Source organism: Acanthaster planci, linkage group LG12 (assembly GCF_054643075.1).
Source record: "Acanthaster planci isolate LZ-2023a linkage group LG12, COTS_SCS, whole genome shotgun sequence".
Taxonomy (NCBI): domain Eukaryota; kingdom Metazoa; phylum Echinodermata; class Asteroidea; order Valvatida; family Acanthasteridae; genus Acanthaster; species Acanthaster planci.
Genome location: NC_141788.1, coordinates 5,095,945 through 5,112,355, shown reverse-complemented (window position 1 = coordinate 5,112,355; position 16,411 = coordinate 5,095,945). Strand labels below are relative to the sequence as shown.

The 16,411-nt window shown below is 38.6% G+C and overlaps 1 protein-coding gene across 4 annotated transcripts in view; it reads right to left on the bottom strand.

Annotated features, from left to right (window-relative positions):
* Positions 1-836: 836 nt before the first annotated feature.
* Positions 837-16,411, bottom strand: part of LOC147797093 (uncharacterized) — a 32,591-nt gene continuing 17,016 nt past the window's right edge. For 2 of the 4 annotated variants that reach the window (XM_087143935.1, XM_087143937.1), the window contains 11 exons: positions 15,683-16,054; positions 15,200-15,381; positions 14,252-14,546; positions 13,952-14,062; positions 13,530-13,696; positions 13,186-13,299; positions 12,832-12,902; positions 12,654-12,694; positions 12,380-12,476; positions 11,887-11,992; positions 9,255-11,585 (listed from right to left, as the gene is read on the bottom strand). In XM_087143935.1, coding sequence (XP_087000061.1) covers positions 11,511-11,585; positions 11,887-11,992; positions 12,380-12,476; positions 12,654-12,694; positions 12,832-12,902; positions 13,186-13,299; positions 13,530-13,696; positions 13,952-14,062; positions 14,252-14,546; positions 15,200-15,381; positions 15,683-16,054 — 1,631 coding nt within the window. In that variant the 3' untranslated portion in view covers positions 9,255-11,510. Of the gene's footprint in view, positions 3,111-9,254; positions 11,586-11,886; positions 11,993-12,379; positions 12,477-12,653; positions 12,695-12,831; positions 12,916-13,185; positions 13,300-13,529; positions 13,697-13,951; positions 14,063-14,251; positions 14,547-15,199; positions 15,382-15,682; positions 16,055-16,411 lie in introns of those variants that run through there. The other 2 variants (XM_087143936.1, XM_087143938.1) reach the window with 2 other exon arrangements.

Genomic DNA, 16,411 nt, shown 5'->3' with positions numbered 1-16,411 from the left:
ACATCACAACCGCCTAGGTGGTGTTGTATTTTCAGTATTACCTGTGTAAATGCCGTGATCATGCGATGTAGGAACTCAGCACAAAAGGGAACAAAGAGGGGATTCACTTCGCCCACGTTTGGGTCCCAGTTCGTGTTGCTCAGCAGTTTTCGCTTATTTATACTTGCCGGTAATCTGAGCACGCTGGAAAAACGAGACCGTGACGCCGGTCAACATGTACAAACTGTTGGCGGTGCACTATTCGAAATCGCCCGTATTAGAGCTCAGTGAGGCATACATTTTTTTTCGATTTACCTGCAGAAATTTCATCACTGGGGTGTTTGGACTTCGCAACATTGCTTTTGACATTGTAAGTTATAACCGTGAAAAGACATCAAAAGCAATGCTTAACCGATACTCACATTGACCGACATTCAGATTAGTAAGGACTTTCAGATTATCAATCTGCATGTGTATCAGTGCTCCCACCAGCAGTATTGTGAAAAACAAACCACTTCGATATCTCTTAGCAAGCAGCGAAAAGTTGGTTTGTTCCATGCATTTGGATTACAAGACACTGCTCCTCACACACAAAAATCAGCTACCCCCTCCCTCCTTGTCGCATAATGCTTGGGTTTCTAAAAGAATTTTTAAAAAATCCCAAATTATTTGAATCTGACAGGGCTATAGTACGGCACACAGCCTAGATCTACGTTTTCCATGCCTTTCGCTGTGTGGAAAAGCCGACGGCCCCAAGGCCGTGTCCTGACGATCACGCTGTGGAACGCACAGGGCAAAGCTTCCACCCGAAGACTCCAAGGAAATTCTTAACACTTTGCCACCTCGAGTAATTTATTCCTAAATGACAAGCCTATATATAAGATAATATAAAAACTGAATAATCTACACAATTATAAATTCGTATCAGGGTAAAGCGAACTAACGCTTCACGAGAACTAGTAAGGTAAAATACCGGTGAAATGTGAAAAACCTTACGCTTAATCAAGATCGTGATACAATCAAGCAAAGCGTCTTCAATTCGAACGCAACTTTCAGCACGCAAAAAAATGAGCATGCACTTATCTCTCTAAACAAATTTACAAGCCTGCAGTTAATAGATGATAATTTGGGAGATGAGCAACTTTTTCACTGCCCCATCAGTATACCACAAAAAGTCTTACAATTTTACGTTTTTATGTTTTACCGATTGGAACACTTATCACTAGTTTTCCACTTCCTGACCCTAGCAAAAGTCCAGAAAAGGAATAAAAGTATGTAACAGTCCGTTAAACGGTTAATAGTTGGTTTGTAATTAAAAAAACATTATGGATACAAGCATTGTTGACATATCAAAGTTGAAAATCTGCGCAGGTTGAACAAACAGTAGCAGGAAATTATGATACAAATCTTTCATTATCGAAAAAAGACAACAAAGAGCGAAAACATGAAATGGAAGGCTGGTGAAATAGTAGCGCTCTCTAACATAATAATATTAGTTCTGTCTCAGAGTTTTATAAGATAAAAGCTGCTACTCGTTTAGCAGTTTTGTTTGATCTGTTTTATCTTGTTTTGTTTTTTTCCAAATACATGAAAATAATTCCTACGTTTTCATTTTAATGAAGACCATGATAGGAAAGCTTTGAAAGGTCAGTTCCGTATCTGCATTGTTAGACAATATCATTGTTGTTCAAATTCACTTGTTACTGTACTGCCATAAAGTGACGGATATTTTGAAAAAAATGAGGGAAGCAACCATAAATCGTTCTGTATCGCTGCATCACCAAATACATACGTTTGCATAATCAAATAAGTTACGTCAATACATGTGCGTAATCCTAACGAAAAAATCACTAAGGAAGATGATATGGAAATATACCAATGGTTAATCCTCAAAGCAAGAACATTATGGCATATTTCAGATATACGTTATGTTCAAATGCCATTTTTAGCGAATCCAAAGTCAGTATACCGAATAGATAATGTAAATATAGTACGTCTGAATCTAAAAAACGGATTGCAATTAATGTACACTTCTGTGATTGTCATATCACAAGAAACAAGTAAATATATACAACGCAGTGTATGTGACACTTGATTCAAATAATAAAAACTCGGCTTTACTGAATACAGTCAAAGAAAAACAAAATTAAGTGACATCCGATAAAACTTTACCAAGTTTTAATCTGAAATAAAAGTTTTTTACCCTAATCCATATACACGCACCATATAGCCTTCAGTTTGAACAAGCAAGTGTAGTAAATTAAAGGACACAAATATACATTCATGTGTAAAGGTACACTAGTACATAAGATAAATCCTTCATCATAGTGAAATAAAGAAGAGAAATTATATGGAAGATATATAAATATAACATCAGAAATTAAATCAAACAAAATCACTGAGTAGCTAAATTTAAACTCTCCTGAAGCAAGTGTAATTCTGAGTTTGCACAGCAACAGAATGAGGGTTACTGTTACACCACGCGTCAATGTGACGTTGACCTCAGCTGATTACATCATTTTGGGCTATTCGTTCAGCAGATTTCGTTTGTTGCTTATTATGAAGACAGGTAGATTTTTTTTAATGCTATAACAAAAGCGTCGCTGTGAAGAGAATTTTCAAATAGTTCCCTGTCTGCAACTTAATTCCTTCACTAGCATATAGAATTTCATTAAATGGACATCGACTTATTAACTGAGGAAGAAGTTTACGTTCTGAATTTCAGTGTAAAGAAAACTCTTACAAACCTTACCACGCGAAAACACCATTTCAGTTTTGAATTCGGAAAAATTAAAAGTAACTTTTAATCATTTCCACGGCTCCTGTCACTGCTCATCATTGACGGTATTGGGGGTCGCAAGATTACATTTTATTAGGTATCCTGTCGTAACCCTTATTTTCCGTACTGCGAAATTTATTTGGTCGCTAATCAACATGTATTTATTATAGAACAATTAAACGTTAACATTAGACCTAAAGCTCTATGTGCTGTTTAAGGTCCAAGCAGCCCTTGACGGTCATCATCCATGCTTCATTCGACCTTGGCTTGAATCCAATCAATTATCATCCAGCTCTGGGCGAATCATCAAGTACATGTAGTCCTCTGATGTTAGCAGCAGTCGCATGTAGGTCTGCAATGAGGAATATGGCACAAATGTGACCGACTTCAAAATACAGTAAATGGAATAGATTTCGACGACTTTTGTTTAACCTGTGGTAACTGAGACACACAACTCTCCCCTACGCAGTAAGAAGGGAAGCCTATTCGGTATGCCATGGTATGATAGTTGTGAAAAGAGCTGTTGCAAATGAAGCTAGCCAAGTTTGAAATTAGCAATTCACATCGAATGAGCAAATCCATAAGGATAAAAAAGCAAAAACAGTAAATTAAAAAAAGACAGGCCTTAATGGCTTCTGCAGGATTTCATACCAAACATCAGAACCTAAAACTTCTGTATGAAAACTGATTGACGAACGGCACTGTTAAATTGTCATTTGTTTTTGCTGCTAACATTCACCCAATTGCCCATCAAAGTAAACATCAGGAAATGTTACACGTACTATGTTTCTGCCTGGCACACAAAAAAGAGAAGCTCAACACAGAAACTATAGAGGATTAAAAAATGTCTTCATTTAATTTTTCTCTGCTACTTAAGCTGTACTTGCAAAGAGCTGTTTGTAAGTTTTACATCTCAACGGAACAAGAGGTTTGGTTACATCATCACATACTCCACGTACTAGGGTGAAGTACATTACAAACATGGGTAGATCAGAGTAGTGGTAAGCTCACCACTGCAGTGGTGAATGCACTGATATAAAACAGACAGTGACTAGCAATAAGCTTACCAGTGAGGCAGTTTGGTCCACTGAATCCTGGTGGACAGATGCAATCTCCTGTCTCATCATCACACACTCCTCCATTGAAGCACATGTCACACCAAGACAAACAGACAGACAGACCAACCTGTGACCAGGCAATGAGCTTACCAGTGAGGCAGTTTGGTCCACTGAATCCTGGTGAACAGATGCAGTCTCCTGTCTCATCATCACACACTCCTCCATTGTAGCTTATGTCACACCAAGAAAAACAGACAGACCAACCTGTGACCAGGCAATGAGCTTACCAGTGAGGCAGTTTGGTCCACTGAATCCTGGTGGACAGATGCAATCTCCTGTCTCATCATCACACACTCCTCCATTGTAGCACATGTCACACCAAGACAAACAAACAGACAGACCAACCTGTGACCAGGCAATGAGCTTACCAGTGAGGCAGTTTGGTCCACTGAATCCTGGTGGACAGACGCAGTCTCCTGTCTCATCATCACACACTCCTCCATTGTAGCACATGTCACACACATCTTCACAATTAGGAGGAACCCACTTGCTTAGAACACAACCTAGAACACAGAGAAAAAATACACCACATTATTTATCATTCATATAATTTAAGTTGCTTTTAAATTATAAACAGCTAAATGCTTGAAAATAATGAAAGAAAATAAATAAAAACTGAAATAAATTTTTGAAAATTCTTGGCCATTGAAACCTGTGTACACGTTTTTCAGTTGCTAAAAAATGGAACTTTATTTCTATTAAAAATTTTGTATCCACGTTCATTTGAACTTTTGAAGTTACACAAACAAAACACATCACTTTGTGTGTGTGTCATGTTTAAGTTAAAATCATTAGTGTCTTGTAGTTGTGTAATTAATGATACTGTATTGCATGCCAAGAAATACTTCGACTGAAAGTAAAATTTAATGCTCTCTGACATTTCAAGAATTGTCCTTACTGACTATAGTAAGGCATTTGATAGAGTCGATCACAATGTGGCAATTGAGAAATTGCTAAATCTGGGCGTACGTGCATCCATCATCCCATGGATCTGCAGCTTCCTCCAGGATCGCCAGCAGTGTGTTCGGTACCACAGCACAACTTCTACCTGGCTTTCAGTAAACGCCGGTGTCCCACAGGGCACCCGACTCGGCCCAGTTATCTTCATGGCGTTGGTCAACGATGTTGCTAATGGCCTTTCATCTAACCATTGGCAGTACGTTGATGACCTTACGCTAATAGAATGCCTAAGCAAAAATCACCAAAGCCACATGCAAGAGGACCTTGATCATATCCATCATTGGTCATCTGCCAATCACATGAAACTCAATCCCAGCAAGTGCAGCGTCATGACTGTCAGCTTTACGAGACAACCACATAGACTGGAGCAACTCCATATCGCGGACACAGTTCTTCAAGAAAACGCATCCCATCGCATCCTGGGTGTCATAGTGCAGGCAGACCTTAAATGGGATGCCCACATCCAGAATATAATATCTCGTGCCAACAAAAGACTGTATATGTTAAAGACACTGAAGCGTTTTTGCCTACCTGTAAATGATTTGGTCTCCATTTATCTTGGCTATATTAGGCCATTGTTAGAATATGCCACTCCAGTATGGAATTTTAGCCTCACGTTGAAACATGTTACAGCTCTGGAAAATTTCCAGAAGAGGGTTTGCAAAATTATTCTTGGCAATGAATACAATGGTTATGATGATGCACTTGTTTCTTGTGGCATGCTCACTCTCAGTCAAAGGCGAAACCAATTGTGTATTAAGTTTGGTCAGTCTCTGCTCACCTCAAAGCATTTTAGTACTTGGATTCCTCTGACTTGTCATCAGTCACATGGTCGTCTGTTAAGAAATTCTACAACTATAACAGTGCCTTTCTGTCGTACAAGGAGGTATCAGAACAGCCCTCTTGTAGGATTGATAAAGCTGCTTAACAGTGTGTCTGACTAAACCTATTAGCTCCATGTTGAGTTTATTTGCCCTGCCAATAATAGAATCAGACCTTATCGTTTACTTGCTCTGGTTCATTTTTTAATGCTTTTAATACAAATGATAATGTGGGTCCTGCGTCGTAATTGTCCTCCCTATCTAATGTTCCCTTTGTAATATTTTGTGTTTTGATCCCCTCCTCTTCCTTTTGATCGCTCTTCCTCCTGACCCCCTACCCCTTACCCCCTCCCCTTTTGACCCTCCTTAGCCCTATATGTTTTGTTTCCTCTTCCCTTTCTGTATTTTCACCCTTTTGTCCAAGTACATTGTTAATGTTTGTAAACAAATTTTGATTTCCGTTGATTCAATTTTTTTGTCATTTTAATTTTAACCCTTTTAGAATGTATTATTGATCATAATGTCCCTGTTTACTCCAAGGCTTTGTAGAAATTTAGGGCTTTTATTAGCTTTTTAATACCCTTTTCTTTTGTAATTGTACATATTAATGTATATTTATTTGTTTTAATGTACATGTAAATTGTATTCACAATTCTGCCCCTGGCGGCGAGGAATACAGTTAAAATAAATAAACCATTCATAATAATAATAATAACATAACACAGGCTTCGATAAAAGCTCAACGCATCTAATTTCAACTACCTTCATGTCCTTTCCTTTCTAAAACACAAAACAAAGTGCATTTAGCAAAGCCCCCCCCTTGCTCTGCTGTGCTCTTCCCATTGCACTTCAATTCTGAATGTAAAAGTAATGGTGGAAGGCACACACATGAAATAATGTATACTTAAAGTACCTCTGACGATGAGTCTAATCATGCTGAAATGATTGTCCATGAGAGTAACACCAATGCCAATGACAGTATACAAGTCCCCATGGACTGCGTCAGCAGAAGACATGACGAAATCAAGCTGATATTGATTAGTTAGATTCAAACCAATAATTCCGTTTCTTGTACGCCGCCAAAAAGGAGAGCTATCAGAGTTGACTTTGACGACTGACAGAGTCACATCATCTCCTGTCATTATTGTTCTTGTCACCTGCCCATCAGTTGGTTCAAATTTCCCTAAGGAAAATTGAAAAGTTATTGAAGATTTCACTGCAAAAACTGCATATGTTTATGTCTCCCAAGAATAGACAAAAGTGAAAACAAGGACAGTGATTTCCTTTCAAACTGAATGGGGGAAGAATTCTTCTGAGGAACAGCGACCTTATGCATTAATCAGGAATGGAAAACAATGGATATAGGTATGTAGGACCTACATTTTTCTCCCCTCAAGGATCTTGTATTAACTCTTATTTTAAAGTACGTGTGCAGGGCTTCAAACTATAGAAGCATTTATGGATGTACTTACTGCGAATACTGTGGACGATGCTGTACACTCTGGTTGTTAGGCCTCTGTTTCACAATAAAACAATCCGGTGGCATCATTACTGGAGGTCAGATCCTGTGTGACTGTTTGTCCATTCACTGATTGTGTACTACCATCTGGGAGGGTGGTTGAGGTTCGTACTGTAGATCCATGGAGACCTATTTGGAATGGTCTACCAAAGCTCAAGGCAACTCCAGCATCAGGACTGCTACGGAAGCAGCTGATGCTTGCTGAAGACCCCGCCCCATAAGGTGTGGGTGTGACCATTGTTAGATGGACCATATCACCTGTTTGGGGAATCAAACAAAAGTCCTCACTCTGTCCCAGACAAGTATATATACATGTGTTTTGCAAAAGTAAATCTTTTCCACCCACTGCCACCAAACCTGTGCAAAATTGTGACTTTTAAGTCGATATTTTGAGTACGATTGCCTACTAAAAGTAGAACTTTTATTATATTGACATCAGTCATTTCATTTTGTTTCCAGCATCATTTGGTGTTATTTACAAGTTTTGGACCAGGCTTGGATCTGTAAAAGCCACACGAAAATTGGTTCCAATGAGTTCCAAACACGGACATCACTTTACATCCTCTGCACAAACCTATGTGACTAGCCAGAAAATTACAAGTGTTTTTAATAAAGGCTTCAATACTTTCCGTTCCAAATTTGACTTTTAAGGACAAGTTATTACTTTTTGCTTGCTATTAAACCACGGCAAGGAAAGATTTGTGATGTCCGTAAATGGAAATCTTACCCACAAATTAAGTCTTAAGTCTGGTTTTGCTTGCCTGTGACATTCAAAATTAAAGAAAGGATAATCAGAAGACAGCGAACAAAATCCTCCATGGCGAGACGTCCACAAAACCCGGAAGCTACTTGTCACACACATACGTCACCAGCGCTGGGGCAAAACATTTTACTTCCGCTTTCGATTATTTTTAAAGATAAGAGATATTCCAACGCTTTAAAGCCTAATAAAGGAGACCACTTAGTACGGAGAAACCAACTTTACAGTCTTCTCTATCATGGTCATCTTTCGTTTTCAACATTCCAGTGAGCAAATGATTTGACAAGAACGATTTCATTAGGGCAAGCCCACTAAGTTCAAATGTAAAGTTGGATTCGTGTTTACTGATGCGTGACTGGACCGCCGAGCTATGCTCGCACATGATATACTACACCAAATACGCGCCCATAGAAAACAGAGAAAAATCAGACCGAAATAGCGCCGCCTGTTGACTCTCGGGAAGAGGTTATCTTATTGTAAAACCCCACAGGGTCACAAAATATTAATGAGTTCGCGCGTAGAAATACAACGATCTGGTGAAATGCACCCTTTGCAGTGATAGACTGCAGGCAGGTGCCTGACCGGTCTAAACTTTGGCTCGCGCTTGCCAGTCATGCCCAAAAGTGATTGAACCGCTCTCTTGTCATAAACCCCAGTAATCCCACAGACATCCCTTTAACAATCTTTTGCCTTTTCGCCACACCGCCGAAAAACAGCACTACTCTTGCATATTCATAACACATTTTGTGAATTACCCACTAGACTATGCCAATAGCCACAAATGCAGTGGGCGTAGGGCCAAAAACGAGGACCCAGACTTACTACTGAACCTTAAACAATGGCATCAAACATTAAGGCTCACTTTAGAAACGCTTTATTGAAGCTCAGTGCGCCATACAATTTTTTTTGCAATTTACCTGTAGAAATTTCATCATGGCCGGTGTTCAGATTCACGAAGTAAACAATGCTTTTGGGATTAGATCCTTAAAAAGGAACCAAAAGCAACGCTTAACCGATACTCACGCGGACCGACATGTGCCGGACTCTCAGATTGTCAATCTGCAAGTGTGTATCGATGATCGATACACACTACTCTCACCTGCAGTATTGTGAAAAATGAACCACTTCGATATTTCTTAACAAGCAGGGAAAAGTTGGTTCGTTCCGTGCATTTTGATTACATTACACCCCCCCCAAAAAACCCACCCCATCCCTCCTTGTTGCATAATGCCATAGTTTCTGAAAGAACTTAAAACAAATTTTTTTTTAACTTTTAAATTCAAGTAGCCAGTAAATAAATAACACGAGGTGTTGGAACAAGCAAAATTGTGAGAATGTCTCTTTTATTCAAACGCAACTTTAAGCAAGCCAAGAGTGAGTACCCACTTACCTTTCTAAAAAAATGTAAAAGCCTTTTATAAATGACAAGTTGGCCGTTGTGCATTTTTGACATTGCCTTAGTATACCACAGGAAACTCAGTTTTACATTTTCTAGGTTTAACCGTTTGTAACACTTGACTAGGTTTTCATTCTCTGACCCTGTATAGCAACAGTTCAAATAGGAATAAAAGTATGTAACAGTCCGTCAAACAGTCTGTCAAATGTTGGCTTGTAATTAAATAAGAAACACAACCGATACAAGCATTGTTGACGTATCAAGGTTACAAATCTGTGTAGGTTGGACAAACAATAGCAGGAAATTATGATACAAATCTTTCATTGCTGAAAAGAAACAACAAACAGCTGAAAACATGAAAAGAGAGGCTGCTGAAATTATAGCGCCCTCTTACACAATTATATTAACTCTGTCTCAGAATTTCAAAAGATGTTGTTAAAAAAGGGCTGTTACTCAAGCCGTTTTGTTTTGTTCTGTTATATCTTTTTTTTAAATGCATGAAAATTATTTCAGATTGTTCCTATACGTTATGAGCAGAATCTATTTCATCTTAATGAAGCCCTCAGTGTGAACGTTTTCAAAATGTCAGTTCCATATTTGTATTGTTAAACAATATCTTTAGTAATTCAAATAAACGTGTTACTGCTAGGCTTATCAAGTGACAGACATTTTTGGAAAAACGACGGACGCAACCATAAATCGCTCTTTGCATTGCTAGTGACTCATTTAAGTACATAAGTGTGCTTCGTCAAATTTGTTACGTTAATACATGTGCGTATAACCCCAACAAAACACTTCATACTCATAATAATAAGGAAGATATGGAAATACCAATGCTTCAACATTAAAACTCGAATCAAAGCATTATGACATTTTCGATATAAGTTGGTCTATTCAAATGCTAATTTCAGCGAAACAGAAGTTAGTATACTTACAATACGATGGCGATAAAAATACACCTGAATCTAAAATAATAAAAAACCTGCATTTTGTGAATGATAATTTAAATGATATACACCTTTATCGTTGTACCACGAGAAACATGCAAATATATACAATTGATTGTATGTGACACGTGAAATAATTAAATTCGGCTTCACTGAATAGATCAAACAGTTAAAGAAAATAAAATTATGCGACATCCTCTAAAATTTATCAAGTTTTTGGATATAAAATAAAAGGTATAAATACCGTAACCCATGCACGCATCGTTGACATGCACGCACCATATATAGCCTTAAGTTTGAACAAGCGTTGTAAATCAAATGACACAAACACATTCATGTGCAACGGTATAGTAGTACATTACCGTTTTCACTACTGAAACAAAGACAAATTACATCAAAGAAAGAAATACAACAGCAGAAATTAAAACCACTGAGTGGCTGAATTTTAACTCTCCTTAAACCATTTTTGTCTGAGTTTGTACAGCAACATAATGAGGGTTACAACACGCGTGACAATGTGCCCTTGAAGGCAAACTTATTACATCAGCTTTGGCTGTTCGTTCAGCAGAATTCGTTTTGTTGCTTGTCATGAGATGTGTAGATTTTTCAGCTTGTCATATATAATAAAGGTGTCAATGTGAACAGACTTTTCAAACAGTTCCCTGTCTGTATCTTCCTTCACTAGAAAATAGACAGTCATTAAATGTACATTGACTTATGAATTGAGGAAAAAGTTTACGTTCACAATGTCAGTGTGAAAAAACTCTTACAAACCTTACCCCGCGAAAACAATGTTTCAATATTGAATTCGGGAAGAATTAAAGGTAACGTTTAACCACAGATCCTGTCACTGTTCAAAATTGACGGTAAATTGGGGACGCAGGATTACATTTTATTTGTTATCCTGTCCTAACCCTTATTTTCCGTACCGCGAAATTTATTTGGTCTCTAATCAACATGTATTTATTATAGCACAATTTAACTCTCTTACAAGCCTGTTTGATTTGAACCATGATTTGATCGTTCATGTTACAAGACGATAAACAGTGCCTGGTTTAAACGCATTCCGATGTCACAAACAAACGAAAAGCATACTTACAATAAACAGCATTAATACTTTAAAACTAGGAGAGAAAATCCAAATGTTGAGGAAACGTGTCTTCTTACATCCCTGTCCATGAAGTAATAGGATTGGTCGTTAACTATGCATCATTCGACTTTAGGAATTAACTCAATTATCATCCAGTGCTGGGCGAAATATTAAGTGCATGTAGTCCTCTGATTTAGGCAGCAGGCGCATGTAGGTCTGCAACCAGGAAAATGGTACAAAATGGGACCGACTTAAAAAAAACTGTAGTAACCTGTGGTAACTGAGATAACACAACTGTCACCTACGCAGTAAGAACGTAGGCCTATTGGGTGTACCATGATATGCTAGTTGTGAAAAGAACTGCTGCAAAAACGCTAGCTAAATTTGGAATTACCCTTATCTGAGATAAGCCGGACACAATGGAAGGACACAATGGAAGGGCACATGTACAGCCTTCCAATTTTAGGAGCCACCAAAAAATGCCATTTTTCCTTCGGAAGACACTTAAAACACTCACTTTCTCAATCTGGTTCTCGGCCATTGTTTTGAGAATCGAAGTCAATTTCTTGAATGCTGGTCTCTCCTTCGGGTCCTCCTGCCAACACTGCATCATCAGACCGTAGCTGTGATAAAGGAAAGTATCGCACAATAGTATTTATCTGTTGTTGATTTGTAGGCCTACCTCATTAGGAAGGTTAAAAAATTCTTCACAAGCGTGACCCCCCGGTGGCTCAGTTTGGAACAGTATGCTCTAATTTATTCTTGATTTTGTCGTCACACACAATTATTTTCCAATGTATTTCATGCAGAGACTAAACCACGAGTGTTTTTAACTGCTAATTTACAACGAATTATTCAGGAACAGTACGATGATTGTATGGCTAAGTGCAGGTTACACTTAAAACGTCGTGAGGATTAGTTAAATCACGTTTAAATGTATTTGTCAAAGTGCTGTTTTCAACAGGCTAGGGGATTTTGTTGTCTTGATATAAATAATAAGCAAGCCTTACATTTCATCATCACAATTGCTTGGTTTTAGCATACGGTATCCATTCTCCAATCTTGAAGGTAGATCCTTTGATTTGGTGTCTTCGTAAGGAGTGGCACCTAAGAACATGATTACCTCAAATACTTTAACATGATTCAAAAACATTGTTGTCTTGAAACATATCGAGTAATTTGGATTTGAAAGCGAAGAAAAGGACTATCTTGTCAAACAAATGTGGAAATTAAAACAAATGTCATCGTTAAAAACTCAATATCAGTGTTTTTGCAACTTCATACCCAGAGTAGCTATTTCCCAGAGAAGAATTCCAAAGGACCACCTGATGACAGAAGGAAAAATTCAATCAGTCTTACAAACTTATGACAAATACATTCATTCGTTGTGAACAAGTGTTTCGCAACGAAAGTGGGCACAATTTTATTTTATGTCTATTCCTTACATAATACATGCACTTACACGTCACTTTTTGACGTATACACCTGCTTCAGCAACGATTCCAGAGAAAGCCAGCGAGTGGGAACACGAGTCTGGAAAAAAAATCTGGGATATGATGAAACAAACCTGAAGTATTAAACTAAAACTAAACCAGTCATGCACCAAAGCTTTCAGTCCAAATCAGTTGCCCTTCAGGCCCCCTTCTGAATCGGGATTGCCTGGCCTGGTGTACGAAGATGTTATTGCCGAATGTTTCATTAGAAAAGGAAATGGTCCTTGAGCAATCATGCTGACCACAGCTATTAGAAACCATGGTTAGGATGTGAGACACTTATACATGAATGCATAGCAACAATTCCTCAATTGGGATCGTACCTTGGATGTCTGAACATAGATATCTTCTCCTCGGGATAAACCAAAATCTGAAACCTTAGCAACCAGATCGTCGCTAAGGAGGATATTTCTTGCCGCCAAATCTCGATGAATCACCTGTAAATACAACTTGCATTTACTTCTACAGTTTCTGCTTTGTTATTTTCCGTGCGCAAGGTCAATGGTTTCATTTGCTACCCAGTTTTGCATGTCATTTTACTACTCGAATGCAACATTTCTTCATGGTGATAAAGAATGCATTTGCAGTTTTTTTACTCGAAGTAATTTTGAATGTAATGTTATGTTATTTAACAAATACTGAACCATAGATGTTCGGTTCTTAATACCCCCAGTGCAGCCAGATGCTGCATTCCTTTAGCAACATCCAACGCAAACTGTATCAGCTTCTCAGAGGACAGAGAAGTCTGGCCACTGTCTCCTTGGGTTCGGGCATTTCTCAGGTAGGAGCGCAGATCACCATTTGGTAGGTACTCCAAGGTCACGTACAAATTATCTAAACACATAAAACACGTTTTAGTGACACACATTACATATAAGACCTGTGATCTTTTTTCTCAGTTTCCAGTTCAATCAGTTTCTACTGCGCGCAATGTCTAAATATATACTGCCGAATTAAGTCGAGGAAGTATTTTTCGATGATATGGCGGGCGAGGTGCATGAATAAATTAAGGCAACGACAAACCAAACACGTGTTAAATGTAAGTAGATAGAATATAGATTCCAAAGTATCAAAACCGATTGCGTGTACCTTCGTGTTGACAGGCACCAAGCAGATTTACAATATTGGGATGACTTCCAAGTTTCGTCAAAGTTCGAAATTCCTCCATGAATAGTTGCCGATCGTGTGGTGATGCATTTGCTGTGTGGAAAGCATCGACGACAGGTCATTCAAATTGCTATGTCATTAATGTAATTGATAGTACAATTTATTTACGGGCACGCATTTTTTTTTCAATAACTCCGCACTGTAGGCCTACGATGCTTGTTTGCTAAACATAGAGATCATGAAAAGGTATAAACTCGAATCTGATCACCCCTAAAATCTCACTTCTCAGTGTCTTTATTGCCGCTTTCGAAAACTCTCCTTCTATCATTACGACACCATCAAGCACTTCACCAAAGTTTCCGCTGCCAAGAACCTTCTTGCCCACGATAACATTCTGCCACGGAATGCCCCACTGATGCGCCCAAGATGGTAGGCTCACGTCTTCATAGGTTGATGATGATGAAGGGCCAAGGCCAACAATTTCGTAGGATGATGATGATGGCCGGACGTGATCGACCTTCTCATAGGCGGACGAAGTTGTTTCAATGTCTGAAGCAATCTTATTTTGATAAGCGCTCTAGGTATAAAGCGTACACAATGAAACAAATGCGTGCAACAGCACAGAAAGGACACACTGGAAACTCTTCTTTCCAAACCCACACAAGAAGGGTACAATGTATAGGTTTTTTCAAAGCTTATTGAGAATGAATGCATCAAATTCATCTACAATGCAACGTTCAGATCCCCAATGCGCATTGGTCATCTATTGTAGCTGACGTTAACTTCAGAGGAAGACTTCCAAGAGCATCGGGTCATCAAGATTTCTTACCAACTGCACCTGTTACAGTGTAAAATCACTGTGACCGTGCAGTGACGAATCTGATTTGGGCGGGGAAAAATAATACAACTTAACAAGGGAAGCACACAGCCATTTCACTGATTGGAAGCGCCTCCACTTTAAAAATGGTACAACCACGTGGCCTTAGGGGTTCTTTTGCAAAAAGAAGTTTTAAAAAAATCAGTCTTCATCAAAAGGAACCGAGCTGCCCTCCAACCGAAGACCTTGGTATTATACTTACTCAAACTGTGATAATTTTAATTGTTTTTCTTTTCTATTTCTGAAAGGGACATCCTTTAATATGAAAGTATTTTTAAAACTGCGTTTTAATGCAAATGTAACACTTGAGCATATTCATGGAATCGTCCCATTGTATCGAGTAGCTATATTACCATTTCTCGCTCTGCCGCCGATTGTGCACTGGATTCTCCTTTTCTGTTTCGTCGATGACGATGGAGATAAAAAATGATTAATCCAACGGCCACTGTAGCCATGACAAGGACCACCACAACGACTGCTGCGATTACAGCCGTGTTTGAAGAACTAGCTGGAGTTGAATGCAAAACAGTTGGGACTAGAATGAAAAGAAGACAAACACAGACATGAAAATAACTTACAACAGTTTTTGCTTCCTATTTATGAGACCATGATTTTCAAGGCGATGTTACTGACGTTTACGTATTTTAATGATCTATTTAATTGAAGGCTACTCCAATCATTTAATAAAACAATCTTCTTCCAAATGACATTTCGAAATTGTCTAGCTGGTATCCTCTCTCCAAAACAGATACGCATAGTAACATCAACTAACGAGGTATTTCTTTATATAATGTTTAGATTGACATGACAGGATGTTTAAAAAGATATGAATTTACCTTCAGTCATAGTGGATTCTATTGGTAAATTGCTATCAGTGGATGTTGGAGGAAGTGGTATTGTCAATCCAGAAACTGACGGACTCCTTGATCCTTCTGTTCCATCTCCCACTGCAGCCACGCTAAACATGTACTCAGTGCTTGGTTCCAATGGTTGGACTTTGAAGCTGTATGTGCTCTGAAATGGGTCTGTCACCAATATGTTACCAGCAGCAATCCAGGATATTGGAGATGCCTGAGAGTAATATACTTTGTATGCAATCACTGGTCCCGCTCCTCTATCCCCTGAGCTTGTGTTCCATGCCTGCCAGGTGACAGTAGCTGATCGTGATCCGAAAATTACAGATGGTGTCTGGCTTAAGTATGGCAACCCTGCAAGAGAGATCGAATCTCAGAAGTGTCACATCTCTTATGCATTTACCCAATTCAGTCAAGGTTACCCTTTCCAAATTTTGTCAGAGCAAGGCGACCATTTTATCGATGTCAGTTATAGTTGCGGCACGTGTCACTATCACACACGTCTATTGGAAATAATTGCCATTACCAGCAAGTCACAACAGTTATCAAAAAATAACTTGACAGATTATCATTTACCACTTCTGCGCCTTATATAATTATATCCAAAATGTTTCACCAGATTAAGACTGACCAAGCACATATTCCCCTAGAAACAGACACAACAAGACATGACCATCACCCCCAAAGAGTTTTGTCACAAAAATTTCTTTC